The 14,628-nt window shown below is 42.0% G+C and overlaps 1 protein-coding gene across 1 annotated transcript; it reads right to left on the reverse strand.

Moving 5' to 3' along the window:
- Positions 1–3,793: 3,793 nt before the first annotated feature.
- LPL (lipoprotein lipase) lies at positions 3,794–14,397 on the reverse strand. The gene is made up of 9 exons (XM_010172996.2): positions 14,208–14,397; positions 13,893–14,072; positions 13,153–13,264; positions 10,903–11,136; positions 10,419–10,661; positions 9,195–9,315; positions 8,195–8,377; positions 6,915–7,019; positions 3,794–5,965 (listed from the first exon to the last, which is right to left on the reverse strand). Exons 2-9 carry the CDS (start codon positions 14,061–14,063, stop codon positions 5,920–5,922), a joined length of 1,215 nt encoding a protein of 404 aa, XP_010171298.2. The 5' UTR covers positions 14,064–14,072; positions 14,208–14,397; the 3' UTR covers positions 3,794–5,919.
- Positions 14,398–14,628: the final 231 nt, after the last annotated feature.

Consider the following 14,628-nt stretch of genomic DNA (forward strand, 5'->3'; position numbering starts at 1 on the left):
GGCCCCCTCTTCCCTCTTGCCTCTTCTTAGATATTCTTGCTCTTTCTTTTTGCTTTTTTGTTTTGGTTTGGTTCTGATTCAATGTCTTTCAGAATTGATGCTGACATGTAACATAATGCTACAAAATTTAGACTTCTGTCAAGCCTCCTGGCTGTTGAAGCTTCCTGCTACAGATGAAGAAACCACCTGCCCTAGCTATGCTATTTCCCATTTTGCAGTTTGGCAGCAGCAAGGAATTTAAGAATCAGGAAGAGTCGGGAAGGGGTACACCACCTGAGACACAGGGATAGTGTGCCATATAGAGCAGTGAGTTACACAAGAGTATCCCTGAGATGGCTCCCATTGCCCATGGGAATGTCTGGCCTGCCAGCAAGAAGGCCAAGGCAAACAGTGGGGTTTGCTTGGGATTGTCTTAGTCTCATACGCTCCTACAGGAGCCCTTAGATGTTAAATGAGGTATTATGTACCATATCTTTCTCCCTCTCTCTCTCTTTTTTTCTTTTTATTTTTAATTGGGTGCTATTTACATCACTGCAATTATGCTGTTTGTTCTGGCATCCTGTAGATAAGCACGTCTGTACTGGCCAAGAGATGCTAGGAATATTTGTGAGAAATCATCCAGAGCTGCTATTTAACCTAGTCCATGAGCAGATCATGACCTGACATTGTATATATTCAGTTTACTAACAATGCATAAGAGGAACAAAGGCAAGAAAGCTTGAGCTGTGCTTTCATTTTAAAACTAGGTTATCATGTAGCCCTCATTGTCAACAAAAAGACTTTTCCCAGTCTCAGTGGGGTTTGGATTACATCTGATACTGTGAGAGAAGGAGCTGGGCCTTTTCACCAGAAGCACAAGCCTGGTAGCCCTCTCCTCACATCTGGAGTCAGCCATGGGAGAAGTTTGTAACCCCAAGGGTTAAGGGAGCTTGTACAGCAGCAACCTTCCAGGCTGTGAGAGAAAACTCCAAGAGCTCCTGAATGCAGTATGCCTTAGGAAAGAAGTAAGGGCCTCACCAAAGCCTCAAGACCTGGCAAGGAAACCTTTTGAAGTCTTTTTTTTAATGCTTCTTTTGAAAAAGTGTGGCTGTTCTTAGCATCTTTTCAACCTGTTCTAGCATGAGAATCTGTTCCTACTGGTCCTAATTTCCATGGAGGGCCTGTGCAGAAGTGAAGCTAGCACTGTCAGTCCTCACTGTTTGGGAGTGCCCTTGTTTCACAACTTAGATTCTGATTCCAGATTTGCAGCTAATTTGGGGTAAAAAAACCTTTGGTAGGTGGAGCAACACGAGACATGTCCTCACTTCCTAGTGCTTTTGAAGACAGACACATGCCCAGCCAGGCTGTCTCACTGCTCACCGAGTGGTTCAATATGGTGGAGTGAAGAACTCTCCAGAGTCATTGGCAAAAAGCAAGACTAACAATATCAGGTTACTTCCCACGGGAAGGGCCTACAATGAAGAACACAGTGTTTATCTGACATGAATGGTTGTGAGATTACATCATCGGACATAGACTGCACCCACATGGTAACACCTGCTACACCCAAAGTGGGCCCTGTTTAGCATCTGCTTTTCTGATGTGGATGCATTGTTCTGGCTGAGCTAACTTGAAATGATTTAGGGAAGCATCCTGAGCATTGCTGAGCAGAGATAGCACCACATACGGATATAAAGGCATTGTTGAGACAAGCTCTACATGCGATGTTCTGCCAAATTGATCCCTTCCCTTCCTTTTCTCATTTCCTTGTTCTCCTTCAGTCACCAGAGAATGCTAATCCCTTTATTTGTTTATGTGTAAACTGGTGACTTTCCAGGCATGCTACAAAAGACTTTTGACTAGAAGACTTTTCTAGAAAGAAGCAGCAAAAGAAGCTGGAGATTTGTTTCCTGGACGATGACTTGGTAACAGATTCATCCCCTTGGACCTGAGGATTTTAATACTGCTATGTTTAGATTAACAGTATCAGAATATGTATGGGACAGCCCTGCATTAACAGTTGAAAACTAAAAGGAAAATACTACAGCTACTTTAACTGATCCCTTTTATTGAAAATTTGTTTTCAATATATGTTTTTGACCAATTTTAGAAAGAACACATTTGCAATGTCTTGCTCATACAAAGCAGCAAGCTTCTAACATTTTGTTCACAACACACAGAAAAAAGGCTGAAACGCAACTATATCTGAAGGGAGAAAAGCATTTTTCATAGCTAGTCATCACACTTTGTGAAGGAAAAAAAAGTGCTGGTACACAAAGGTGTGGGATTCATACAGGCCTTTATGATTTGAAGGCTTGTGGAAATCAGCCACCCACTTCACAGCTATGGAAAGAGGAATTGTTTTCTCACTGCTGAATCAATTGAGAGCTTCCTCAGTTTAGAGGAACTAATCTTGGACTTCAGATGGTCATCTATTATTCTTGCCACCTGCAATCTAATGTTTAAAGCATGTACCCCCGATGTGAAACAAGGTGCTGCATTTCAGACACCTATAAAGAATATGGTGCCTCAGCAGGGGAGTCAAATCAGCTAACTAATCAGTCAAATCAGCCTTCCTGTGTAATCTCATGTAGGTGTTCCTGCTCCAGCAGGGGGTTGGACTAGATGATCTTTCAAGGTCCCTTCCAATCCCTAACATTCTGTGATTCTGTAGCTACCAAACTGCTAATTGAGTATGGACACACCTACAGACAACACATTCATTGCTGGTTCCAAAAATTTCTCAGAATAAAATACGTAGGAATAAAATCTGGGCACTAGCTACTTGGGTCAGGACTTTCTTGCCTTGCAGGTGCACTGGCTGAAATCCTTTACTTCATCCTTTTTTCTTTCCAGCCAACAATTGCTCTTTCTGCCTATACAAGCCCTTGGTTAATTATGGGACAGTCTATCCTCACCGTAGCCCTCTCTGGAGGAACTTGGCAGGTTGAGCAGGGATCATTACCTTTCCTGATGTGGCTAGGCATTGCCGAGCAAGACACAAGAGTAACAGGGCCAGGGATGGTTCCGAAGGCTTACAGGGGAGACCTGGGTTCTTGTTTCTGCACCAAAAACTATTTCTCTGCTTTACCTAGTAATGCGTGTAGTGAGGTTGCTGTGGCTTGAAAGCAGTAGTAATATCATAGTGCTTTTAGGAGATGTGGTCACAGGCCTTGTCTTGCAAAACTCTTTTAAGAGTCCTTCCAGCCTCTCAAGCCAGCCACCGAAAGAGGAAAAGCAGCAGAGGTGCCCCTAGAATACCATTTCCATACATTCCCTCCCTGCAGACTGCGTAGAGCCTAGCTGTGTATCACACAAGCAAAGGGTTCTGGTGACAACTACTCTTGAGCTCAGCTGTGTTCACATGTGGGTCAAAGGTATTTTTTCAGTTACTCCCTGAAGTGGTAGTGGTGATAAGGGATTGGTGCTTGAGCACAGGGTCAGAACATCTCTATTTTGTTACAGCAAGGAGCAGAAGCATAGTTCTGACATTTGCAGAAAAAGAGGAAATGATCCTCTTGAAGGGCTGTTCTTAAAAGGGCATGAAACTTGAAAACCATAAACTAAGGTGACAAGCTGCTTCTCTTGTAAGGAGGTTACTTGCTGGCACAGAGACTCCTAGGTGTGTTGATAATGCAATTTTTGCATTTCCCAAAATGAAATGGGGGGGGGGGGGGAAACAACACTTTTTTTAAAAAAAAAAAAAAGTTAAAAAAAAATAAAAGTCTTGCCCCATTTTTTTTACCCTAGATTCCAAGTAAAAGGCCTTCACATAGAAGACATACAACAAATTGTTTCATCAAAGGAAACTGACTTTGGCATCAGTTTGGGAATTTTATTAAAACCATAAGTTTCCATTCTGTACAAAACAGAGGAGCTTTCTTTTTTTAAAAAAATGTATTAACCACATAGGAAATAATGCAGTGTAGGTGGTTTGTTGATAAACATCTCTGAAAGCTATGTACAGGATTAATACTACACAACTGTATTAATGCAGAGACTGTCAGCAACTTTAGCAATATATACAAACTACCTTTACACACATAAATATCTTATTTACAGCTAATAAATAACATCCAAAGCGAAATCATGTGTCCTCATGTACAAGAACCTTCACTATTTTGTGTCCAAGTTCTGCATGCGTTTGCATTTGATACTGTGTTAGCACACCTGTTTAGACACTTTATTTCCAAAGAACTTAACTCTTAAGAGAAAATTGCAACAAAATGTGAAGTCTATAGGGAATAAATCATTATATTTATTTTTAGAGGTCTCCAATGCAGTGGCTCAATACTCAACCCCACCCTCAGTGACTCATCACATCTCTGCTGTAGTTTAAGTGTTAGGAAATCAAATGTGAGCAATTTCAGAGTTATTAATATTCCAACATATTGCACTGTTTTAAGAGTTTTATCCCCAAATATACTAGCAGCCATGGCTAGAAAAAAAACAAACTGTGCACATAAATGCATACATGTTGGTTTTGCTTTCAAGATAGGATGATATGGGAGAAATAACGACCTCCACACTGTCTTGCTAATTAAGGAAGAGACTACAAAAACCAGTTCAATAGCTCACATTACACTTCTCCAAGTGTCTACCTTCAAGCTCTTCTGCCTCCCCAGTATCTTCTTTATCTTCTATAAAGCTACAAAAGGGCTATTGAACCTTTCAGAGCACTAGAAAAATTACATGTTACCTAAAAAAAGGGGAAGCAAAATGCTTTCAATGTATCTATTTTTGGCAACTTGCAGCATGTCTCATTCAAGTGTTTTTCAGAGCATTCATTCTTGTGCATCACACAATCAGGCTCCTTGTAACTGTCACAGCTCCTGCTCCCTGCTGAATTCCACCTCATGTCAGAAAACCAAGTAGCTCCTAGGATCTAGCATTGTATCACAGCCAAGCAACAAACTGAGGTGCATCACTAGCAGTCACAATTCCAGACCAGGGAAGCACAAGCATGCTTGTTACCCACCAAGTGGATTCACTTGCACTGACTACATACAGCAGCCACTCAGCTGCATGACTGACACTTGGTGCCAAAGAGCAGAGAAACTGTCACAGTTTTGGCATATGGGATGTAAGCAAATGGCAAGGAAAAAAAGAACAAAAATGTTTCCTGCAGTCTGTTAGCTCAATTCCTTTGCAGTTCCTTATCCACACAGTGTTGGAGGCTAGATGGTTTCATTTTCAAGGAATGAAAGCAGAGATTAAAAGTTGAATGTCTGCATAGGACACTGGTATTGCTGTCTTCCCCTACAACTGCTATTTATTCCAGGGTAAGCTGAATAGAAGCATATAGCTTAACAGACCATACCTATTGCTAAGCAGCTCTGGCATCTACCCCCAGTAAAACACATAACAAACTAAAAAATTCATCCCCATATTAAGTCAGTCTGTTACACCTTTTAGTAACATGCACAGCAAAGGTGTTTTTTCACATGAGAAATCTACCCATTTGCCAAACACACCTCAAGACAACAAACTCTAGCCACTGAACTGTCCAAAAAATTCAGTTAGCAAGCCAGAAAAAAATGTGTCCAGTTTTGAAGACTCCCAAAAAGAAAGAAAAGCCACGTACAGGGTTTTGCTTCTTTTCAATAAATACCAGAAAATTGCTATAGAGGATCTGATGTCAAGAAACCTTGTCACAAGGCACCATGATTAAGCAAAATCACTTATTCCTTCCCAGCACTCAAGCCTTTGGGCAAGTTGTTTTGTGGGTTTCATTTCATTTTTAACTATTTGGATAATGTATTTTTATGGTTAGTAACTTTGTATGCTGAGACTTCCTTACAGGAAGTCTCCTAAAATAGCTAGGAATAGCAGGCACAAAGCCAGCAGCGGATAAATATTTCTATATATTTGGTTCTGAACATCCAGTCCACAGATCCAGTCCTCCTCCTCCCCAGTGTGGAAAATCTTCATTCTTGTCACTTAAGCAGATTCATGAGCAGAATTTTCTTTAGAGGCTTTCTTGGCACTGTAGGGTAAAACAAACAAAAAAACCAACAGATAAGGTGAATTTTGCCTTCTTTTTGAGACTTAAGACTAAAAAAGTACTACTTAGGAAAATAAATTATGTACTTAAGCTTTTCCTGGCTGCTGCTTGATTTTACACATGCCAAATACACACACAGAGCTCTCAAGGCCTCCCTAGGTCATTGCCCTGGAGTGAAGGGTCAGCACACGTGCCTTTTTAGGTAGAACTAGATGTCAGTCTAGCAGTGTCCCCATGAGACCTTTCACACACAGCAACCACACTAAAATAAATATAACCACTCCTCCAGCTCAAACTTTAGTGGATAAAGTCCAAATAAATCTGGCCCCACATCTGAAAATTTACTCTGGGTCAGAAAAAATATTGATCAAAAAACTGAAGTGCACCAAGGTTTATTAAACACAGACTCAATCTCTGATCCAAATCAGAGACACAGATCTCAGGAAGTCACTCACCTGGTCCCTGGCAGCAGAAAGCAGTGTGCCTGCTAAGTTTCCATACCAGCCTTCAAATCTGCTGCTGGCCAGCAAAGGGGGAAGGCTCTGGACTGACTCAGTATAGACATTTGGACATTCTTCAGTTAAGGGTAAATGTAGGGCATCTTTAGATAGAGGCATGCTTTCCTCTTTGTGTCAGTGCCTTGTCTGTAAATCCTCTAACATTTATACTTGGTCACGGTGTGACTGTGAGAGGCAGTGACTTGTACTTGCTTTTCAGACATGCTAACAACCACACAAGGAGATGTTTAGAAGAGAACCAAATTACAGGCTTTTAAACTGCCATAAGCAAACCTCAGGTTAGTCTGAGTTGCAATGCTTCTGAAGTGTTGAGAAGACTAGTGCACAAGCCAACTAAATCAAGAAGTTTTATTAGATCCTCCTGCTATCAATCAAGTTTCCCCCAAACCAAAAACAATAGCAATCACTCATACCCTCCTCTCTTCCTGTTGACAGGCTGCTCCAAGCATTTCACAAATATTGCTGCCTCTTCTCCCTTACTGAGACGCGAGGTACCATCTCGAGAACAGAACACCACCCTGTGGAGTAATTATTAGACAATCACATGACTGAGACAAATGTCCCTTATTAACTATAGGAACAAGACCAGTGCTTGGAAGCAGTCTTTACACTTTGTCATGTGGGGCATTATACTTCACAAGCCTGGAAGAAAATAATTTAAGAGAATTCTGTGACAAAAGAAACACTCTGCAAGAAAAACTGGTAAATGCATTTCACATGGACCTCAAACTCTAGCCATAACTTTCACTAGTTATTTTCATAAAATCTTTTTATGGCTAAGACAGCAGAATCTCTATCTCAAATTCTCTCAAATCTTTATTTACACCAGTCCTTGTGTGACTTTGTCAGGTGAATAGTCTTGGAAGAAAGCCTTACTCCCTCTCAAACATTTGCAAACAAAGTAGGTTGCCAGTCCCAGCAAACCTGAACAGTTGTTTTTCTGTTTATCAGTACTTTCCCCACCCCTGTATTTGTTCAGCTCTGATAAGTGTTCTTTGATGAAGTGACTGCCTTGTTAATCAAAGGAGGAATACATTATTATTCACAATACTGTACATATGACATGCATACTCTGTTCTGGGTCCATTTTCTGCTAACAGATCTCATGTCTAGTGAATAGGAGCATTTCAAAAGGTTCAGGTCAAAGCATTTCTGTTCAGACTTTGCTGTTTTAACATTCATGCATTAATAACATCCTGCAACAGTCCTATACTTCAGTTTTCACCCACCATTCAGTTATTCCCAACTCTTAAGAAAACCCAACTTAACAAATCAATGATTTCTTGTGCAAATACACTTTTGGAATGGTTTCTGAAAGCCTCCCTCTAAGAATGGTCTTTGCAAGACAATCTGTACAAGTGTCCAGCAAGAGAAAAGAGGAAAACTACAAATACAATCAGAGATGCTGGTTCATGGAGATACTCTCCTGCATATTACTACTAACCTGAGGCAAAAGAGACAGTGGTAGGCAAATGAATTATCTGGCAGTATAACTACAGATTGCAGATCCCAGTAGAAGCAAACAACTGAACCTGGCTGACACAAATGCCAGATTGTTGCTAGAGCCCTGATTATCAGTGCTGCACCCCTTTGTAACTGCTTTCCATGTTTTGTCCCACTCTGCAAGATACCAGGAATCAGGAAACACTGACAATTAAAACTAATATAGCTTAGAACAATCAAAACAAGTTACTTTTTCTGAGTTTCTCCTGACTTCACTCTGACTTTCTGGATGTCAAATGTAAAAGGAGTCCACCAGTCTGACCAACTGAAGAAGGTGTCTTTCTCCCACTGCAGCTTCAGCATAAGCAAGTCACCAATGTCCACTTCTGTGTAAATCAGGAAGGAGAAGGTCTTGTTTGAGGAAACTTCAGGCCTGTGGGGAGAGGAACAAGGAAAAAGAAACAAAATAAGTGGGAACTGATGGACAGAGAAAAATTAAGGGAAAACAGCACTAGGATTTTTATTTACTTTAAAAGAAGAAGGAAGCAGCCTTCTCCATAGTTCTGATGGACGGAATAAAAAACCCAACACTAAGCTTTTGTAGATGCACAAGGAAAAGCTTTCTGCAGCAAGGCTGGAAAAACCCTGGGACAGACTGCCAGGCAAGTGATGTCTTCTCTAGTGCTGGTGTCTCTCAGAAAAGCCAGGCAAGCATCAGCCAGGAACAGTCTGGGTTCCTCGGAGTAGAAAACAGACTTTGGTGCTTTCCAGCCCCATTCCCTACCAGCCCAGATACAGGCATATAAGTACAGATTTTTGCTAATTTGCAGAGGTGTGGAAGCAAATGACATGTCTCCCCCAGCTTCTGCAATGAGGCCTTTAGACCCATCAGTCAATTAACTCCAGGTTGCAGTCTGCTTTTAAGGAGCTTTAACACCACTGGAACATGGCATAAAGATACTGAAAATAAAAGAAAGTAAGAAATCCGCCACACCAGAAAAATTCTTATTAGGCTGAGCCACAGGTCAGACTCCACATCTCCATATTTCAGAGCTCTTATCAAGAAGAGCTCCTATAGAGCTTAGATCATTAGCTTCAGAGTGGATGCACCCCCTTGATCAAGGGGAACAGCAGATTATGGGACCCTGTAAGATTTCTGTAGCTGTAGCTAGAACAAGTTTTTCAACTGGGGCTTTAACAGATTTTGGTAGACTCAACAGTACATTGAGGTTGTTTCTGTAGCTACTCACAGCGTGAAAGCAATGTTCTCACTCTCATCTAGAGTGCCATAGAGAGAGATCAGGAATGGCTGGTTTGTCTTGGTTGTATTAGTCTTTCCAAAGAAATGGATCTTGACCTGGTAATGAAATACTGAAAGAACACAAAAGAAAAGGCCATTGGAAAAAATTCAACCTCCAAACAGACTGCTGGTGACAAAAAAAATCACTCAAAACCCCCACACAAATCCTAGGCTAGAATATGCTAACATCACTAAATTGAGGAGTTTAGTTCCCTGCAGGTATTCAGAGAACTATTTTTGTAAGGAAGTAAAGATTAGGATGCAATCACAATTAAAAAAAAAACAAACAACTTCTGCAGTTCTTGCAACTAAACTCTGCATTTAAATTCACTGCCACTATAATAACCCCAGAGTCTGCAGTATCACCTGAAACCTGTCCTAAATGCGTAAGACTTGCCATCCTTGACTTGAAATAAGTGAGCTGTGCCACCCTCATACAGGAGCCTTGGTGAAAAAAATTCAACCCATTGACACTGCAGATTAAGCACCAAATGCCAACAAAACACTAGTCTTGCAGCTGTTCTAACACTGCAAGAATGTGCCCTCGGATTGCTGGTCCATCACACAATGAGCATACCATGTGGCACAGTGAAAGCTAGGGAGGAAAGAAAAATACAAGTAGTAAAATCCAAAGCAGAAGCGATTTTCCTAGCTGAAAGCTTTCCAGTTCTTTCTGGCAATGTCCTTCTCAGACCTATCACTGTGCCACTGGGAATCAAGAAGTGCTATGTTATTTTCATGAGAGCTGGTGCTCCTCTGGCAAAGCACTACACAAGGCATGAGTCTGATGGTTGCGCAACTTTGAAGCTGCTTATCAGAATGATGATTATTTTCCCAGCAGTAGGAAAAATTCATTTGGATGAAAAATACTGAAAAAATTTGGAAGACTTAGTTGTTCCATGTGACTGGGCCACAGAGTAAGTCTACTTAATTTTGTTATTTAGAAACCTGCTACAAAATACCTGTCTTTTTGTATTCTACTGGCCACCACCACATCTTGAGTAAAATGACACTGATTTTCTGAGGCTGCACTTTAGCTTGTGCTTAACAGCAAACCGCAGGCAAGCTTCACCCCTGCTCACCACAGGCACCAAAGCAGCAATATTGTCATCTGCAGCACGCACAGCTGTGCAAAAGTACCGATCTTGCTCACCAGTAAGCAAGCAGGACCTACCTTTATAGGGCATCTGAGCTCGAGTCTTTAAGTACATTTTGGTGTTTCTCTTTGTTCTCACTCTGTTGACCTTGTAACCCAAGTTGTTGCAGCGATTCTTCCGGCAGCTCAGGCAAAGACCCTTCTCAAAGGCCTCTTTTGTGTTGCAGCGGTAGGCCATGCTGGGCTTTTCTTCATAGAGGAGGGAGTCAATAAAGAGGTGGATGGATCGTTCATGAGAGCATTTCACCAGCTGATCCACATCTTGAAAGAAATAAAATGTGTAATATGTATACACATGTGCATATAATTATATAAATCCCTAAGCAATGCTGTCAACATGCACAATCCACTGTGCCAGAACTGGGCTTTATAGGGTTGCTCTTAAAAGCACTTAAGAGAACAAGTTCCTGCACCTCTCAAAATAGATCTTTGCTTGTAGGAAACCTGCAGGCTACTGAAAATCTCTTTGGATGTTACACTGTTTGTTTCAGAGCAGACTCACCTGCAAAGCCTTTTTCAGCAATCAGACGGAGTGCTTCTCCCAAATTGCAACCTGGCTGGAAACCTCCACCATTAGGATAAATATCAATGTGTCCAACAGGCTTCTGGATCCCAATGCTGCGGTCTGGAGAGCCTCGAGTGTAGGTGTGTAGGACATCCACAAAGTCAGCATCATCCGGGGAGAGGCGGGTGAGGGCATCAGCATACTCAAAGGTAGGACCAGCTGGATCCAGGCCTTTATGATGCAAACCACAATGAAAAACAGATCATTGTCTGCTCAAAACAGTGACAGAGATAACAAACGCCAAACTCAGCTACCACATTGGGCTGGTGTATTGCATATAGTGTTGATGTCACCACAGACATTACAGTGGGATAATTTAAGTAGCATTCATGTATACAGGAGAATCTGTATACACTACCTTGAAATGCTGTCACTGTTTGAAGAGATAAGGTGTATGTAAACATACGTAAAGAAGCCCAGATAACTTCTTCACAGCTGTAGCATTTCCAGTAGTTGGAAGAAACAAACTAGTAAATATTTTCTCCATGTTTTTCTCTTTTGTTAAGAAACAGAGGAATTGTAAAATTTCTATCTGAAGTGTAGAAAATGCCTTGCTGCTAACTCCCTGCTAGGGGAACACGTGGGAAAAACAACAGCTTCACTGTCTACATGCCTAAGGGGAAGAGGATCATTACAGTAAACTGTCAAGCTGCAGCAACACTGACATCAAAAACTCCCAGAACTACTCCACTAGTGAACAAGTACTATCTCTTGAATCCAGACAGCTACTCGAGAGATTGCTGAAGGCAGAGCTAGAGGGACATCTTTTCTGCAGCCCTCAGCTGGGGACAGGCACCTGGGTTGCTCACTTCTGGTTAGCCTCACCTGATCGGAGCTGCCTTCCCTCTGCTGTGAGGACTTGAGGGACCACATCCCATCACTCCCTGTGTTTAAAGGTGATTCTGCGTTCCCCGAGAAAGGTTCTTTCTGGGCACCAAGGGCAACCAATCAGGGCATAACAGAGGGCTACCTGTATTTGAGTGATTTGTCAGCCTCAATTGAAAGCAACAAAGCTGCAGCTGAGAGAAAGGAAGGGTAGAGGGAACATGTGCTTTGGCCTCCTTACTTTAATCTGCCACCACTCAGAAGTCAGCCTTTCCTGATGCAACTGCTGCATAGCCCACCCCCCCACTATGCCTGTGGATTTGGGATCACAGCCAGCCTCAGGTGAAAGGGCAAAGGGAAAGGAGGTATGTTCCTGTTTGAATGCTGCTCCCGATCTCTCTCAGCAGATGAGTGATTTTCTTAGCCTCATTTGCTGATGTTGGCATTTCCTTTGTCACCAAGAATAGTGCTAGGGGCTCAGTTCTCCAAGTGGTAGGCTGTAAACCAGATCCCAAGCAGCTATGCACTCTGCTTTGTCTAGGACACTTCTCAGCCTCCAAAAATCACCCTAAGCAGACATCTAAGCCTGTATAGAAACAGGGCAAATATATGTATACTTCCCTCTCCTTTCCAAAATGCTCCCAGTATTATTTTCAGTCTAGACTATTACTTAAGCCCATATGGATTATTTTTTTCTTTAGTAACTGTGTTGGGTTTGGGGAGCACATTTAGTAGTAGTGGGGGAAGGGGATACATGGACGGCCCTTGTGAGAAGCTTCACAAAGCTCCCCTGGCTCCAAGGCAGTCCCACCTCCAGACCAGGCTGAGCTAATCAGCAACAGAAAACTCCTCTTGGAATCAATATTTATGAGAGAAGAACTGGTTTGAAAAAGAAAGAATCTGGAGGAAAGGCCATTGACCTGAACAAAAGACAACCATCCGCCTAAATAAGAAGCAGCACCGTTGCCATGAGGAAGGAGTAGAGGGAGGACAGAGGACAGACATCAGACACTGGGATCACAGAATGGGGGGCTGTGATGAAGTTCTCATGCTGCAAGAGATACTGTGACCTCTCTGAGGCATGGATTCAGCCATACTCAATCACATCCCCCTCAACTTTTCATGGCCAATGAATTCCTGACTACTCACTTATTCCTTGTGCAGAGCAAGATCAAGGCTTCTCACCCACTAACTTTGTTGTTCTTTTCTGAACCTTATCCAGTTCTACTACAGAAATATCAGAATGAACACATAACCTAAATACTGACACCAAGCAACAATTATTCTGGTGATTTTCCAGAGGAACATATTTCAGCATGGAAGAGACAGAACTCTCCATTCTATGACCACAGGTTTTCTTACCAGTAATTCTGTTCACCTTCTTCTTGGTCAGGCTCCCAGCAATCCCAGCTGCATGAGCACCTAGACTGTACCCCAGCAAATGGACATTGTTGAGAGGATAATTGAACTGCTCCTGCATAAGAGAACACTTGTTTAAAGTTTGAAGTCAAATGGGAAAACACAAGAACACAAAGAAAAATGTTTTGTAAACACTGGGATTTCTCTTTGAGCCATGAATAATTGAAGAAACACAAAATGCAATTAATATAATTTTTGTGCCACACTAGGTCACTTGAGTTAACCAGTTTAAAGCAAAATTCTAAGTAGAGAATAATGAAGGGCAGAACACAGGCCTGTGTATTATATCAAAAGTTTTCAGCCACCACCTCCCCACCAGTTTCAAGATCTCCTCAGTATTTCCCAAAGGCAAGGCAGACTTCTGTTTCCCAAGGGCTGGCTGCTGTATAACATATAGCAACCTGTCTTTCATAGCTACCTCTCACAGAGCCTTCAGAAATACTGTGGACTCACAGGGCTCCACAGACCACAAAGTAAAATTTCTGGAATGTACTATAAAAAGCCTCCTTGTGCCAGAGATAACCATTAAATTAAAGCTGGGATTTTACCAGTCCAGCAAAAGTACTGTCTGCAGCAGTTTAACTCTATCTACCCAATAGGAGACGATTAACATAGCTGCATCATTGCTGTTTTGCCTCCTAGGACATTATGTACCATGCGAAACATGCGACTACATGTCTTACCTCCATCCAGTCAATAAATGTAGCAACATCCTTTCCCACCAGCTTAGTGTATGCAGCAGATACTGGGTAGTGCTGCTGAGCTCGAGTTAGCCAATCCACCACAATGACATTTGAATCAGGTTCCCTCTTGTACAGAGCATCCACCAGCTTCGGGACCCAACTTTCATACATTCCTGTCACCTGTTGGAGGTTTATTTAATGAAAAAAAGGAAATAACTTAATATTATCTGTAGTGTATAGACACCTCAGCTAACATAACTAGCATGGTTCATCAGGAGTGCAGTTAAGAGGGAGATACCTCCCCTTTCTTCTTACCGTCCACCCATGGATCACCACAAAGGTTTTACTGGTATGGTTGAAGCTGCACCGTGCCAGGCTGTCCACCTGCCCAGGAACCAGGTAGCAGACATCTTCATCAGGCTCTGCAGGTGTCCTTAAGGAAAACTTGCTCTCAATTCCCTTGAAATTGTTCTCAGTTTCTGCTGTGCAAGAGGACAGGAAACAACACAGCAGTGTTTTAGGAGTATTAAGACAAACAGTTCGGAATTCACAGGTACAGTGTTGGAGAGAGATCAGGAACAGTCAAAAAATGGGACATATATTTTTAATTTCCTACAGCGTTCCTTTTGCACCACAATGGCCATGTAAAGATGAAATCAAATGGTGAAAATTGTTCCTCCTGGAAGGTGAAACAGAGGGTAGAAACTGCTCTCCCTGCTGCTAAAAAAGCAGTCAG

Source organism: Antrostomus carolinensis, unplaced genomic scaffold, assembly GCF_000700745.2.
Source record: "Antrostomus carolinensis isolate BGI_N321 unplaced genomic scaffold, ASM70074v2 scaffold4808, whole genome shotgun sequence".
Classification (NCBI taxonomy): Eukaryota; Metazoa; Chordata; class Aves; order Caprimulgiformes; family Caprimulgidae; genus Antrostomus; species Antrostomus carolinensis.

Bases quoted from the DNA above. Each gene is read 5' to 3' on its own strand.
- LPL (XM_010172996.2), bottom strand. From the start codon at position 14,063: ATGTATGAAAGTTGGGTCCCGAAGCTGGTGGATGCTCTGTACAAGAGG. The intron at 11,137-13,152 runs GTAAGAAAACCT...TGCATCATAAAG, and splicing joins GAAGGTGAACAGAATTACTG to GCCTGGATCCAGCTGGTCCT. The intron at 10,662-10,902 runs GTGAGTCTGCTC...ATTTCTTTCAAG, and splicing joins TGCTGAAAAAGGCTTTGCAG to ATGTGGATCAGCTGGTGAAA.